Source organism: Dermochelys coriacea, chromosome 4 (genome assembly GCF_009764565.3).
Source record: "Dermochelys coriacea isolate rDerCor1 chromosome 4, rDerCor1.pri.v4, whole genome shotgun sequence".
In the NCBI taxonomy this organism is placed as follows: Eukaryota; Metazoa; Chordata; order Testudines; family Dermochelyidae; genus Dermochelys; species Dermochelys coriacea.
Genome location: NC_050071.1, coordinates 82743943 through 82759619, shown reverse-complemented (window position 1 = coordinate 82759619; position 15677 = coordinate 82743943). Strand labels below are relative to the sequence as shown.

At 40.2% G+C, this 15677-nt stretch overlaps 1 protein-coding gene across 6 annotated transcripts in view; it reads right to left on the bottom strand.

Moving 5' to 3' along the window:
* The window catches only part of SNX25 (sorting nexin 25), a 180155-nt gene that overhangs the window by 21192 nt on the left and 143286 nt on the right, over positions 1-15677 (bottom strand). For 5 of the 6 annotated variants that reach the window (XM_038398924.2, XM_038398921.2, XM_038398922.2 and 2 more), the window contains 3 exons: positions 9446-9577; positions 2123-2263; positions 43-156 (listed from right to left, as the gene is read on the bottom strand). In XM_038398924.2, the coding sequence (XP_038254852.1) occupies positions 43-156; positions 2123-2263; positions 9446-9577 (387 nt within the window). The remainder of the gene's footprint in view (positions 1-42; positions 157-2122; positions 2264-9445; positions 9578-15677) is intronic. The other variant, XM_038398923.2, reaches the window with a different exon arrangement.

Below are 15677 nucleotides of genomic sequence, written 5' to 3'. Positions count from 1 at the left end.
ATTAATAGAATGTTTAAGAGCATACAATCTTTGTTTTCTTACCTGTAAGAAGCTATTTAACTGGTTCTTGGACTTTTCCATGAATTTCTGATCTACAGATTTGAAGGGCAGCTTACTGAGAGAAGGCAACTGAACTTTCTTTAATGATGGAAAACACTGAGCAGAAAAAGGACAAAACAAATTATTCCATCACATTTTTAATACACACATACAGCAAAAAGGCAGAAAGGGATATGGGTATAAATGGAGACCCAAGGACATCCCCTAATTTTCCTCTCCCATCCACACCCCACTGAGTGTTCTGAGAACTCCTTCCCTTGCCCACCCATAGGTAACACAAGTTAGGAACTCTTCCTTTGGAGCTCCATCACTACCAATCCTATGTCGAATAAAAGAGTTGCTTCAGAATAAAATGAGGCATTTTCTTTCCCAAAGGGCTGTCCCTCCTAGTGCTTCAAGCTCTCACTTACCTTGGGAGCCAGAGACCAAGCCTAGAACTCAAAATGGGCTCATATGGCAATACAGAGCAGAAGCCACTAGGACACAGGATCAGCTCAGCAAACACAATTCATTATTAAACAAGAAAAGGCCAAGTACAAACTTTTTTGCAATCTGTCAACAAGTGCAAAATTGGCTACTAGAAAGAAATCTGGGTCCAAAAGGGCAAGTGGCTGTAAACAGCAGCTGGTCTGAAAATGCAGTAATGAGGAATAACCAGTTTCTGGAATATTTAGATGTTTTAGGCCAATGGTTTTCAACTTTTTTTCATTTGCGGACCCCTAAAACATTTCAAACGGAGGCGTAGGCCCCTTTGGAAATTCAATCTGTGGTTCACAGACCCCTACCATAGAAGGATAAGACTGAAAACAGACTGAACAGAATTCAGTTAAAGTGCTGGGTACGGCATTTGACATAGCATGAGAAAGGGCACTAAACTGTAGACTTCTATGATAACGACAACACTTCTGGGGTTTGACCTGTAGTTGTGCGTATTCACATACTTTTTATTTATCAGAAAAACAGAATGCTTTTTCTGGGATCTGAAACTTTATTTTCATAGTCAGCTTTCGCTGACCCCTTAGACATAGTCTGCAGACCCCCAAAAGGGTCAGTGGACCACAGGTTGAAAACCATTGTTTTAAGCAAATGGAAAGTGCAATTTAATATAACTAGACATAAAAAGGAGGGCAGGGCTGGACAGACAGTGTACGATACAGAGAGAGGGCATGCTATATTCTTGACCAGGAAACAATATGGGATAAGGATGGCCTGTTATAGAGAAGAAGAAGCAGGGACAATAGATAAAAAAGAGAGAGGAAGAAAAGGAGAAGAGGCGGAGACAGAAAACCAATCTTGCCATGAAAAGTGTCCATTAGTCATAAAGCATAAGACACAAAGGCCAGCTGAGACATTAGGAAGCAGCAAGTGTATCATGGAAATCCAATTAAATTGGTGAGGAGATAAAAAGTTTGAAGGAAGACTGTAATTAAAGCAAAAAAGGGTGACAAAGGTGAAAATGGTGAGATTCAAATTTTCTTCAAATTAAGCCTCTTCTGTTTTTCTTTCCACCTTTCATTTCAGATTAAATAAACTGCAGCAGAGTGATTCCATCCACAAGTTTGCTACTGAAACATATGGAGGGAACCCCAAAAAGATTCCAGGCCCCTTCCACTAAGATTTCTTCCTCCCACCCCCTCAATTCCCCCATTCTAAAATGGCAGTCTGTACACACTCTTGCCTACCCACTTAATTTCTGAAAACGATCAGTCTCCTATTGTCCATTTTAAGCACCTATCTCCACGAAGTCTTTGTCCTGTTGCTTCAGTAAATTAGTCATCAAAAAGTACTTGTAAATCAAGAAGTTAATAACCTCACCTTTGGAGCCCAGCACCAGAGGTTTATAAACTCATTTCCACCAAACTTTGATACAGTTTTTGCTTACAATAGAAACGGCTTGTTTTACTTTCTAAACAAAGGTTTCATATTTAAGCTATTTTCTTTATTTTTCACATAGATTAGAGGTGGCAATGGTCACTTTATTTTAAGTACTGTTTTTTTTTCTGAATGTGTGCCTAGTATTTTAAAAGATAAAAACCCCACTCACACAAAAAAGTATTCCTACCTCACTGAGTTTTCGGTGTAAATTCTGAAACTCACTGAGCTTTCTGGGAACTCTCCAGTTCTTAGCTTCAGCTCCACCAACTTCTTGTAAACTCACCATGACAAAGTAGCACGGCACTTGTTCCCCATTTTCTTCTACAACCTTGGGGGTGGGGAGGGAATGTATATTACTGAGACAGTAAATAGATAGCAAAACGTTAAAAAAATTAACTTGCATACAGATTCATGATCCTCGCCACCGTTTCATTCTCTCTGCTTTCAGAGGAAGCAGCCGTGTTAGTCTGTATTCGCAAAAAAGAAAAGGAGTACTTGTGGCATCTTAGAGACTAACAAATTTATTTGAGCATAAGCTTTCGTGAGCTACAGCTCACTACATCGGATGCTGTAGCAGAAAGGCCTCATACCAAGCTTTGGCTTATTAGACTAAATCTGATCAGGATACTGTGGGTCCTGCAATTTCCCCCAGTTAATACATTCATCTTCTTCACTGACTGTCTTGCAACACCTCCTACATCAACAGAATCCATTTTAAATCTCTTCTTGGGACACAGTCATTTGGCTTTTGCAATTTTTGAAGTTTTTTTTCATGTTAGATTGGTCTCCTTTCTCTCTCTTTCTGTGTGGTGACAGGCATGCACCCTCCCATTTTACTGTACAGGCTCTGCCTTCTTTCCTACGCACCGTATTGCTGCTCCATGGGTCGCTGCTGTCACTCTAATGTTATTAAAAAACCTTTCTGTGCAGAGAGGGAAGGGAGGAACTGGGAGACTTGCTCTCACATTGTTTCAATAACCAGAGTCTCTGCATTCAGGCTCAATTCCATTTAAAAAAAAAGTGACCTCTCCTATTGCTTACCAGTACTTTATTTTCTTACAATTTTCTTGATTAGTTTCATATTCTTCATGGTCTCTCTTTTCAACCTTGTCTTCTCTTGAGATATAGATATCCATATACACAAGCCATAGCAATCCTTAAGATAATGCCTGTGCTAGCTGGGGTTATCGGGCTGTCATTTCAGTTCTCCATTCATTACTTGAGTTTGAGAGTACTTTTCACACATGTATAGCTGTCTCCCATTGGAGGATCTCACATTCTTTACAGCTATCAATGAATGAAAACTTACAATAGCTATGTGAAGTATGTGTTATCAGATGGGGGAAACTGAGGCAAAGTGAGGTTAAAAGTCTTTCTCAAGAATATAGAGGTGGTCTGTGGCAATGCCAATGATCAAACTCAGATCTTTAAGATCCTAATCTCATGTCTCAACCAAAACATCACCCTTTCTCCCCAGTGCAATATAGTTTTCTTCAGAAGACTGGCAAATGGATTAACAGAGCAAAACAAAACAAACAGCTAAAGTAGGAGGCTCTTTCCTTACTAAATAAACCCCTAATGAAATCAATATTTCCAACATACAAGCATGGGTTTGTTTTGGCTTTTTAGGCAATTTTGCTTGCTAAGGAAGTACTTTCTAATTAATTCAATTACAGTCAGGATAAACCGTAAAATTCAAATGATGACAACATCCACTGGGAGAGTTGTAAAAGTCTGGTCATGTCTATTTATACTAGTGGCAGGCAATTCTAACAGTCGATATACCATCACTGTAAGTGACATTTCATTAAAACGTCTCCTTATAAATTTACTTCTTGTTGTAAAACGCTCTTCCTGGGGCTGCACACAGGACCATTAAGGAACTCAGCCTAGTGCTGAATGTGTACAACCCCAGTAACTGAGCATTTCAGTGGCTCCCAATGGATTTCCAGATAAAGTTCAAGGTGCTAATTTTAATTTATAAAACCCTACCTGGTTTCAAACATAGCTACCCAAGGGACTACCTTTCTTTCCCATGCCAGGCTTCCACGTTTGAGAACAGTAGAGATGTTTAATCTGAAACTCCTGTGATGCAAAGAAGAAGAAACTGGTGGCAGGGTGTCTTCTGTGAGAGTCGAACTATGCAGTCTTTTCCTTCCTTGGTCTGGCAGAGCCTGGATTTGTGCCTTCACATGTATTTATGAGGGTTGGGAGATCAGAGATGGAGGGGCTCATGGTAAGTGATCATTATTACTTGACTATTCTGACAGTCTTGACAGTGACTATTCTGTATTACACATTTTTCAAAAGACTAATCACTTTCAAAAGTTCAGGCACATTTGAATAAAATTACCAGCAGGTGGTGATCCATGGGGAAATTATCTCTACCTTTACTTTAATTATTCTTTCTTGGTGACCTTTTAGAATATACTCAAAGCAGGGGGGAAATTTTAAAGCTAGGTCTTCTAAAATTGGCCTTCATTCTATTTTCAAGTTATTATTCACATGGTTCTGTATAGGGAGAATAATTGTTAAATGGAGACATAAGTTTAAAGTTCACTACAGTCACCCATATGAAATATTTGATAGCTTTCGTAATCCCTTTTTGAGCAAAAGGAAGTTTTGATCATTTGAAGTACTTGTACATTTGCTATTTTGGACTAGCATGTTACCTGGAAAATGGGTAACACAATTTTCACTGGACTCTCTCTATATGTAAGAGTTTACATCAACCTCCCATTGAAACGGAACCACAAATGGATAGAGGTGAGCTATGACTAGAATACCGGACTTCTCATTTTAAATGCAAATTTACCTTGACCTGTAGTGTTCTCACTTTTATGGTTTTCTTTGTTAATTTGTTTTTATATTTAAAAAACCCATCAGAAATAATGAATCCTAAAACAAGCTAGAAAAACAGGATAAGGAAATGAAATTCCCCACCCTTTCATGGCTTTTGCTATAATATTAATATTATTTTGAATCTTTGTCCTACAATTGGAAACTGGAAGCTTTAAGACTGTGTTCAGATACCACAGTGATGGGCTTAGTCTTGAGAATTCATTGAGAATGGCAGGGTACTCTCAGAATTAGGTCTAAGGCTGAACTCCACAGCTCCTTTCATGACATACCCTACTCATGCCTTTATCAACCCAGAATCATTGGCTTAAATAAGAGTTATTCATGTTACACATAGTTAGCTATGGAGAAGAGGACTGACTCAGTACTCCATACTCAAGAGATTTAGATGGTTTCAGACTCTTAATTCTCCTCCTATGACAGTTATATGGCAGCCTCTGGACAATGCAAAAATCCATTATTTCAGAGGGTATGGTCTATCATTGTGCACCTAGTCCACAAAGGGCAAGAACTTCTCTCTTCTACACATGCCTCTGGGCATGAGTGCTCCCAGCCTCTTTCTTACAAAAGAGGGTACATCTCAGCTGCAGTGTGGGCTTCAATTCAGGCACCACATTAGTAAACATTACAAAGAGTTCAGAGGAGAGTAATGAAAAAGAGGAAATAGTTTAGAAAATGGTATGTTCAAATCTACTGAAGAGAGGACCTAAAAGAGGTATAATATCTACAAACATATAAAGAAGTGTTATAAAGTCAACAGAAACCAATTACTGCACAAAACAAGTTATGGCCCTAAGCTGCAATAAGGAAAATTTAAATTAAATATCAGGGAAAACTTTAGAACTAATAAGAGTTACATAATGGAATAAGCAGACAATACAAGGCTGTTAAATGCCGATAATTAGAGATATTAAGAGCTAGGCTAGACATCCATCAGGGAAGATTTAGGAAATAATACAATTAGCTTTCCCACTATGCTGAAGGATGAACTTGCATGACTCACTAGAAGTTTCTTCCAATCCCAGCGATTGTTCCAGAGAGAGCTATTATTAATTTACAGGAACCTAAGACATAACCAAGTAAATGCAACAGCAATTCATTCCCAAGTCTATTGTGTTTTTACACCATGAAAATTATTTGCACTTATTTATTTAGAAATATATTTTAAGGAACACGTTTTATTACTAGCATCCTACAGAGATCTAATTAGCCTTTACTTCCCTTAAGTCAATATAGAATTGGTCCTGTAAATTGTGCTACTAAGTCACTGTATAAATGTGAACACTTCCTTGTAAGCAAGACACGAGAAGTAATTCTTCCACTCTACTCCACGCTGATTAGGCCTCAGCTGGAGTATTTTGTCCAGTTCTGGGCACCACATTTCAGGAAGGATATGGACAAATTGGAAAGAGTCCAGAGAAGAGCGACAAAAATGATTAAAGGTCTAGAAAACATGACCTATGAGGGAAGATTGAAAAAATTGGTTTTGTTAACTCTGGAAAAGAGAAGACTGAGAGGGAACATAATAGCAGTTTTCAAGTACGTAAAAGGTTGTTATAAGGAGGAGGAGGAAGAAAAATTGTTTTTCTTAACATCTGAGGATAGGACAAGAAGCAATGGACATTAGGAAAAGCTTCCTAACTGTCAGAGTCGTTAAGATCTGGAATAAATCGCCTAGGGAGGTTGTAAAATCTCCATCATTGGAGATTTTTAAGAGCAGATTAGACAAACATCTGTCAGGAATGGTCTAGATAATACTTAGTCCTGCCACGAGTGCAGGGGACTGGACTAGATGACCTCTCAAGGTCCCTTCGAGTTCTATGATTCTAAGGATCCTTTCTGAGGAACTATCTGGCAACTGTTAGGAGTGAACTGTGAGAGCTAGGTTTCAGAGTAGCAGCTGTGTTAGTCTGTATTTGCAAAAAGAAAAGGAGTACTTGTGGCACCTTAGAGGCTAACAAATTTATTAGAGCATAAGCTTTCGTGAGCTACAGCTCACTTCATCGGATGCATCCGATGAAGTGAGCTGTAGCTCACAAAAGCTTATGCTCTAATAAATTTGTTAGTCTCTAAGGTGCCACAAGTACTCCTTTTCTTTTTGTGAGAGCTAGGGTGACCCTAAAAACACCTTGATGGTCATATCCATGAGCCTCTTGTCCTCCTCTAAAGTAATATTTTCAGTAAGGTAATGTTTCAGGTAGGTAAGTAGGTACATAGGCATGATCCCCAGATTTGGGGGTCATGGTGGAAAAATCAGCTGAACATGAGCTCCCAGTGTGGCGCTGTGGCCACAAGAGCTAATGCCATCCATGGATGCATAAACAGGGGAATCTCAAATAGGAGTAGGGAGGTTATTTTATCTTTGTATTTGGCACTGGTGTGACCACTGCTGGAATACTGTGTCAAGTTCTGGAGTCCACAATTCAAGAACAATGTTGACAAATTGGAGAGAGCCATAAGACTGAGAAATAATTAGAAAACATGCCTTTTAGTGATTGAATCAAACAGCTCAATCTATTTAGCTAAACAAAGGGATGGTTAAGGGGTGACTTGATTACAGCTTATAAATGTTTACATGGGGAACAAATATTTAATAACTGGCTCTTGAGTCTAGCAGAGGAAGGTATAACATGATTCAATGGCTGGAAGATTAAGCTAGCCAAATTCAGACTGGAAATAAGGTGTACATTTTTAACAGTGAGAGTAATAAACTACTAGAACAATTTACCAAGGGTCATAGTGGATTCTCCATCACTTAACATTAAAAATTGATGTTTTTTTTTCTAAATGATCTCTTCTAGGAAATATTTTGAGGAAGTTCTATGGCCTGTGTGCTACAGAAGGTCAGACTGGATGATCACAATGGTCCCTTTTGGCTTAGAATCTATGAAGACACACACACATGCAAACACACTTACCTACTTACTTTCAGGGAGTATAGCAATAACCACAACATCAATGCACACAGAGCTGACTTAGCTTTAAAAGCAACTAGAATTGCTGCATCTCTACTACACAAGATGTATGCTGTGACTAAGAAATAGTCTCAGTGTGCATGTAAGTGTCCCTGAGGTTCAGAAAACAATCTTCTTTATTTAGTGAGAAACAGATTTTTAAAAGAGTAAAGAAAAATAGTAGGGTTTACAAACACTTTTCAGGCATTAAGTTTTGTTGCAGAGGAAACGCTCAAGGAGGATCTATGTATTGGTCTGATGAAGTAAGTATGCCTAATACTGGACAACACCCCCTTTGTAACAAATGCTTCTTGTCTACTACCTAATGCATGTAAAGGAATAAGAGAGATTCCACACTTCTTATCTTTCATTGTCCAATCAATAACTTGATGGGTTGAATTGCACAAGTTGCAAGAATTCATTCCATAACTTTGCGTGTCTGTAGTCCTCAAACAAAAGTTGGGTAGGTTGAGTCATCTTCTTCAAAACAAGGAACACTCAGATCTGCAGCAGGACATGAGCCACATCTGCAAACATCTCATGAACAACCGGGCATGGGGAGTCACAAATGCTTGCAGTGGAGCACCCATCGGGACACTCCACGACTCGAAGAATACTTTCCTCTAAGGTTCACCCAATGACATAAACTACTTCAGAAATTCCCTTTGAGTGTTTCACCTTGTAAGTTGGCTTTCCTACTCCTCATCCAGTATCTCGAACAGTCCCTTAAAACTTAATTGGTATAGAAGATCATAATATGAAATATAGCAAGTGCAAATATTGGGTCTTCTATGTGTAGGAATGTAGGCCTGGCGTGACATAAGTAATTAAACATGGGAAAGGCCTCATTTCTTGGAAGACAAGAGTAGGGAGGTACACTGATTAGCATGCTGAAATCAGAGTATTTGTGCTACCTAGGATAAGTAAATGGATCAGCAGACTGGAAAAAAAACGTCTGTACTAGTTAGGATAAGGACGAAACACCCAAGGAGCCATTTACTACGGACAAGATAATCCTGGAACGAAGATGAGGTAAAGAGTAAGTTTACATGGATGGTGAATGGACAGAGCATGCTCTACAGGGATTGGTTCCTATAAAGTGACCAAGTCAAACCCAAAACGTGTGATGTAATGTATAGTAAATGCAATGTAATGTGAAAATGTGTATGAAGGAAAAAGTTTGCTGTGTAACTTTGGATGTGTGGTACACCCCCTATGCCCACACCCTACAGTTGAATCTGATCAACACATTGTAGCTTTGCTGTATGCCAAATAATGGAAACTGAGTGATGAGACTGGATTCCAACTGAGTTCTTGGGGAACTGAGTAGAAGAGGTCTCAGGGGAACCCCAACACCATGCATGCCAATAACAGCACTGTATCTCAGTCAGTTAGCATCATAAGATTACAAGGCACAGATCTCAATCTGCTCATTGTTAATGCACAAGGGTTTTCTTAGATGCCATACTGCTTTATCTAATGCCTGAACCCACTGATATATTTTCAGATGTTCCTATAGCTCCTGAATAACAGAGCTGAAGGATAAGACATATTTGTGAATGGCGGAGAGGTGGGAGGGGAGAGCTTGATGAGGTTGTTTTAAATAAACTCTGACAAAATGAACGTAAGCATTTCTTTTTCTTTATACACTGAGAATTTGAACAAAACCGGAGGATAAAAACACAGCAAAAACATACCTCGCCTGTATTTATGAAGGCTTTCCACATGCCAAGATTTTCACACCACCAATCTGTTCTTGCAATGTGCAACCGCAGGTCACTGTGTTCTCTCTCCATCAGAGTAATTTCATCCTTCAATTTGGAAACAATCTGACAAGAAAAATATAGGAATTACAACTGGTAAGAAACTGCCTACGATAACATAGCCACTGGTTTCTTTGGTTATAATATTCAAGAGATGGAAAGGGTGCAGGGGAGTGGAGAGAAAAAGGAATAATCCTGTGGAACAAGTCATTACAAAAAATCCCAAATCTGTAAAATCTACGCAATCTAATATAGATTGGTAAAATACACTGTATCAATTAAAAGTTGACTTGCAGTGCTAAAAGAAAAACTTGAAATAGGCCCAGAAATACATGCCAAATATCACCATTCACTAGGCAAGAGGGGGGCAATCAGTACAGAAATATTTTTAAAGGAACACTTTCAAGTTAAAGATTCTATAAACATTGTAGGTACTCTCTGTTGACAAGTTTCTCTCTTTAGAAATACTTAACGTGACTGAACAACCAATGAATAGTTTTCATTCCTTGTGTCTTAATTATGTAACTAAGCATTCCAAGGAGTTACAATTTAATAGGCCTAAAAAAATCCAAACAACATTAATTATTATGGAAAACATACATTTAAAAGACTTTCTTGCTTGGACATAACTCTCAAAGGGATCATCTTCTAAAAGAAAGCAAGCTGTATCTTACAAATGGCAAAATGATTTGCAAATTACTGTTACAGAACATGACTGTAAGAAAATTTGAGAATATATGTAAAAATGTGTGATTAGAAACAGTTAAGAAAAAAAGTTGATGCTTTCACTTCTATGAAATAGCACACAAATTCAGCTTCATTTAAAGTCCTCCTTGACCAACTTGTACCGGGAAGAAGCAACCTGACGGTCACATTTATACATCTACACCAATTCTGCCTCTATATATTAAATATTTGGTCTCTTGTAAGGTGAAGGATCATTTAAAATTACAGGTATACAACTCCCTCTTCAAACAGCTATCATTCTTCTTGTAACAGCATCTAGACTTTCCAGTACTACCTGCATACAGATCTCTTTGCAATGACTTTATTCTGGCAACTAAGAATGTAACAGTGAAATCATGGAAAAACTCAGACAACAGCAAAGGATGAATAGATCCAAAGAAATTGATACGGTGTGACTACGGGTAAACAGTTGACCTTACATAACAAAATACTCAGACTCTATATCACTACTGATTCAATTTTATTAAACACATTTCAAAAAGTGTAACAATGCAGAAAGGTATAATGAATCTTTCTCCACATTTTTCATTGTCATTAGAAAAAAAAGTGTGCACATCCATGCATGTGTAAATAAATCATTGTCTCAACTTAAAGATGAGATAAGAAGCAATGATTCATATGTGAATACAAGAAAAGGAGTACTTGTGGCATAGAATCATAGAATCATAGAATCATAGAATATCAGGGTTGGAAGGGACCCCAGAAGGTCATCTAGTCCAACCCCCTGCTCAAAGCAGGACCAAGTCCCAGTTAAATCATCCCAGCCAGGGCTTTGTCAAGCCTGACCTTAAAAACCTCTAAGGAAGGAGATTCTACCACCTCCCTAGGTAACGCATTCCAGTGTTTCACCACCCTCTTAGTGAAAAAGTTTTTCCTAATATCCAATCTAAACCTCCCCCATTGCAACTTGAGACCATTACTCCTCGTTCTGTCATCTGCTACCATTGAGAACAGTCTAGAGCCATCCTCTTTGAAACCCCCTTTCAGGTAGTTGAAAGCAGCTATCAAATCCCCCCTCATTCTTCTCTTCTGCAGACTAAACAATCCCAGCTCCCTCAGCCTCTCCTCATAAGTCATGTGCTCTAGACCCCCAATCATTTTCGTTGCCCTTCGTTGTACTCTTTCCAATTTATCCACATCCTTCCTGTAGTGTGGGGCCCAAAACTGGACACAGTACTCCAGATGAGGCCTCACCAGTGTCGAATAGAGGGGAACGATCACGTCCCTCGATCTGCTCGCTATGCCCCTACTTATACATCCCAAAATGCCATTGGCCTTCTTGGCAACAAGGGCACACTGCTGACTCATATCCAGCTTCTCGTCCACTGTCACCCCTAGGTCCTTTTCCGCAGAACTGCTGCCGAGCCATTCGGTCCCTAGTCTGTAGCGGTGCATTGGATTCTTCCATCCTAAGTGCAGGACCCTGCACTTATCCTTATTGAACCTCATTAGATTTCTTTTGGCCCAATCCTCCAATTTGTCTAGGTCCTTCTGTATCCTATCCCTCCCCTCCAGCGTATCTACCACTCCTCCCAGTTTAGTATCAAAAGTAGCATCTTAGAGACTAACAAATTTATTTGAGCATAAGCTTTTGTGAGCTACAGCTCACTTCATCTTATGCTCAAATAAATGTGTTAGTCTCTAAGGTGCCACAAGTACTCCTTTTCTTTTTGCGATTACAGACCAACATGGCTGCTACTCTCAAACCTGTCATATGTGAATATAGTATGTCATAATGGCTTGGTTATTCAGATAGCACTGATATCAGGAGCAAAACCTTAAAACCTGTAATGTTACTTAAATCAACAACAGATTAAAACAGAAATAAAATTGTACATAAGCATTCTCTCAAATAGCATTACAATTTTGAGTATTTTGTAGCTAACCATGTGAGCGCATGTGGTCCTATGTTTATATATACACATTTTTATTACAATTTACAATTGTGTTTTTCTTATACTTAAGGTTATAAGGTAAAGAGTGTTACCGAAACAAATCTGTTGTTGCACTCAAATGCTTTAGCACTGTAAAGTGTGTAATATTTTGCATGAAAATGTATCATTCTATATTCTTGATGACACTTAAGCAAATAAAAATAAAATGTTCTTGTATTTCTAAAGTAACTAGATTTCCTTACCTCCATCACTAATATCATCTCACATTATTAAAATGGAAAGAATTGTTAAAAATGAATTTACCTTTAAACACTTATACTGTTTGTTCATATTTTGCATGACTGACTAATTTAATTGGCTTCTATGAGGAGATAACTGGCTCTGTGGATGAGGGGAAAGCTGTGGACGTGTTGTTCCTTGACTTTAGCAAAGCTTTTGATACAGTCTCCCACAGTATTCTTGCCAGCAAGTCAAAGAAGTATGGGCTGGATGAATGGACTATAAGGTGGATAGAAAGTTGGCTAGATTGTCGGGCTCAACGGGTAGTGATCAACAGCTCCATGTCTAGTTGGCAGCTGGTATCAAGTGGAGTGCCCCAAGGGTCGGTCCTTGGGACGGTTTTGTTCCATATTTTCATAAATGATCTGGAGGATAGTGTGGATTGCACCCTCAGCAACTTTGCAGATGACACTAAACTGGGAGGAGAGGTAGATACGGTGGAGGGTAGGGACAGGATACAGAAGGACTAGGCAATTTAGAGGATTGGGCTAAAAGAAATCAGATGAGGTTCAACAAGGACAAGTGCAGAGTCCTGCACTTAGGACGGAAGAATCCCATGCACCACTACAGACTAGGGACCGAATGGCTAGGCAGAAGTTCTGCAGAAAAGGACCTAGGGGTTACAGTGGACAAGAAGCTGGATATGAGTCAACAGTGTGCCATTGTTGCCAAGAAGGCCAATGGCATTTTGGGATGTATAAGTAGGGGCATTGCCAGCAGATCGAGGGAGGTGATCATTCCCCTCTATTCGACATTGGTGAGGCCTCATCTGGAGTAGTGTGTCCAGTTTTGGGCCCCACACTACAACAAGGATTTGTTTCTTCAGGTTTGTTGGGTTTCTTCAGGTATGTTGGCAACAAGAAGAAAGCCAAGGAAAGTGTGGGCCCCTTACTGAATGAGGGAGGCAAGCTAGTGACAGAGGATGTGGAAAAAGCTAATGTACTCAATGCTTTTTTTGCCTCTGTTTTCACTAACAAGGTCAGCTCCCAGACTGCTGTGCTGGGCAACACAAAATGGGGAAGAGATGGCCAGCCCTCTGTAGAGATAGAGGTGGTTAGGGACTATTTAGAAAAGCTGGACGTGCACAAGTCCATGGGGCCGGACGAATTGCATCCGAGAGTGCTGAAGGAATTGGCGGCTGTGATTGCAGAGCCCTTGGCCATTATCTTTGAAAACTCGTGGCGAACGGGGGAAGTCCCGGATGACTGGAAAAAGGCTAATGTAGTGCCCATCTTTAAAAAAGGGAAGAAGGAGGATCCTGGGAACTACAGGCCGGTCAGCCTCACCTCAGTCCCTGGAAAAATCATGGAGCAGGTCCTCAAAGAATCAATCCTGAAGCACTTAGAGGAGAGGAAAGTGATCAGGAACAGTCAGCATGGATTCACCAAGGGAAGGTCATGCCTGACTAATCTAATCGCCTTTTATGATGAGATTACTGGTTCTGTGGATGAAGGGAAAGCAGTGGATGTATTGTTTCTTGACTTTAGCAAAGCTTTTGACATGGTCTCCCACAGCATTCTTGTCAGCAAGTTAAGGAAGTATGGGCTGGATGAATGCACTATAAGGTGGGTAGAAAGCTGGCTAGATTGTCGGGCTCAACGGGTAGTGATCAATGGCTCCATGTCTAGTTGGCAGCCGGTGTCAAGTGGAGTGCCCCAGGGGTCGGTCCTGGGGCCCGTTTTGTTCAATATCTTCATAAATGATCTGGAGGATGGTGTGGATTGCACTCTCAGCAAATTTGCGGATGATACTAAACTGGGAGGAGTGGTAGATACGCTGGAGGGGAGGGATAGGATACAGAAGGACCTAGACAAATTGGAGGATTGGGCCAAAAGAAATCTAATGAGGTTCAATAAGGATAAGTGCAGGGTCCTGCACTTAGGATGGAAGAATCCAATGCACCGCTACAGACTAGGGACCGAATGGCTCGGCAGCAGTTCTGCGGAAAAGGACCTAGGGGTGACAGTGGACGAGAAGCTGGATATGAGTCAGCAGTGTGCCCTTGTTGCCAAGAAGGCCAATGGCATTTTGGGATGTATAAGTAGGGGCATAGCGAGCAGATCGAGGGACGTGATCGTTCCCCTCTATTCGACACTGGTGAGGCCTCATCTGGAGTACTGTGTCCAGTTTTGGGCCCCACACTACAGGAAGGATGTGGATAAATTGGAAAGAGTACAACGAAGGGCAACGAAAATGATTAGGGGTCTAGAGCACATGACTTATGAGGAGAGGCTGAGGGAGCTGGGATTGTTTAGTCTGCAGAAGAGAAGAATGAGGGGGGATTTGATAGCTGCTTTCAACTACCTGAAAGGGGGTTTCAAAGAGGATGGCTCTAGACTGTTCTCAATGGTAGCAGATGACAGAACGAGGAGTAATGGTCTCAAGTTGCAATGGGGGAGGTTTAGGTTGGATAATAGGAAAAACTTTTTCACTAGGAGGGTGGTGAAACACTGGAATGCGTTACCTAGGGAGATGGTGGAATCTTCTTCCTTAGAAGTTTTTAAGGTCAGGCTTGACAAAGCCCTGGCTGGGATGATTTAGTTGGGGATTGGTCCGCTTTGAGCAGGGGGTTGGACTAGATGACCTCCTGAGGTCCCTTCCAACCCTGATATTCTATGATTCTATGATCTGTGAAGGGAACAGAACAAACATCAGACTCTTTATTGAGTGGGCTGGAGGGCTCTGTTGCATGGTAACTAAAACTTCATATTAATCCAAAAAGGCAGTAACACTTTTCAGGTATTAGGAAAATTCCCATAGACTTAAATGGTCTTCATGTCGTGACATTATTTGATACTATTTATCAATCCTGACACATTTGTGTTCACATAATTCCCTTTATGTTGCTAAACAGATAGTCCTGGTTTCAAAAGTCAGATGCTGTCTCAGTTAGTCTAAATACGCCAGTAGTTTTTTCAAAGCCAGGACAAACCTAACAAGAACAACATTCAGTCACTTCTGCCCATCATCTCCTCTGAAATCTCTGGGTTCCTCCCTCCCTACCACTTTAATTTTTAAATCAGCCCTAGCAGTTGCCTTTACCTGCCATATCCTCTCATTCTGCCACGCTACAGGTCTTAGATAATGCCCTAGATTCCTTTGCTTATAACTCAGCAACATCAAAGAGCAGTTGGCTGCTCTGCTTGACAAGTGACAAGCTAGTTACTGATACACTAGACTCTGAGTTTGCACCGACAAAACTTATGGTGCTTCATTTTAGAGATAAGATAGGAGGCAGGAGAGGA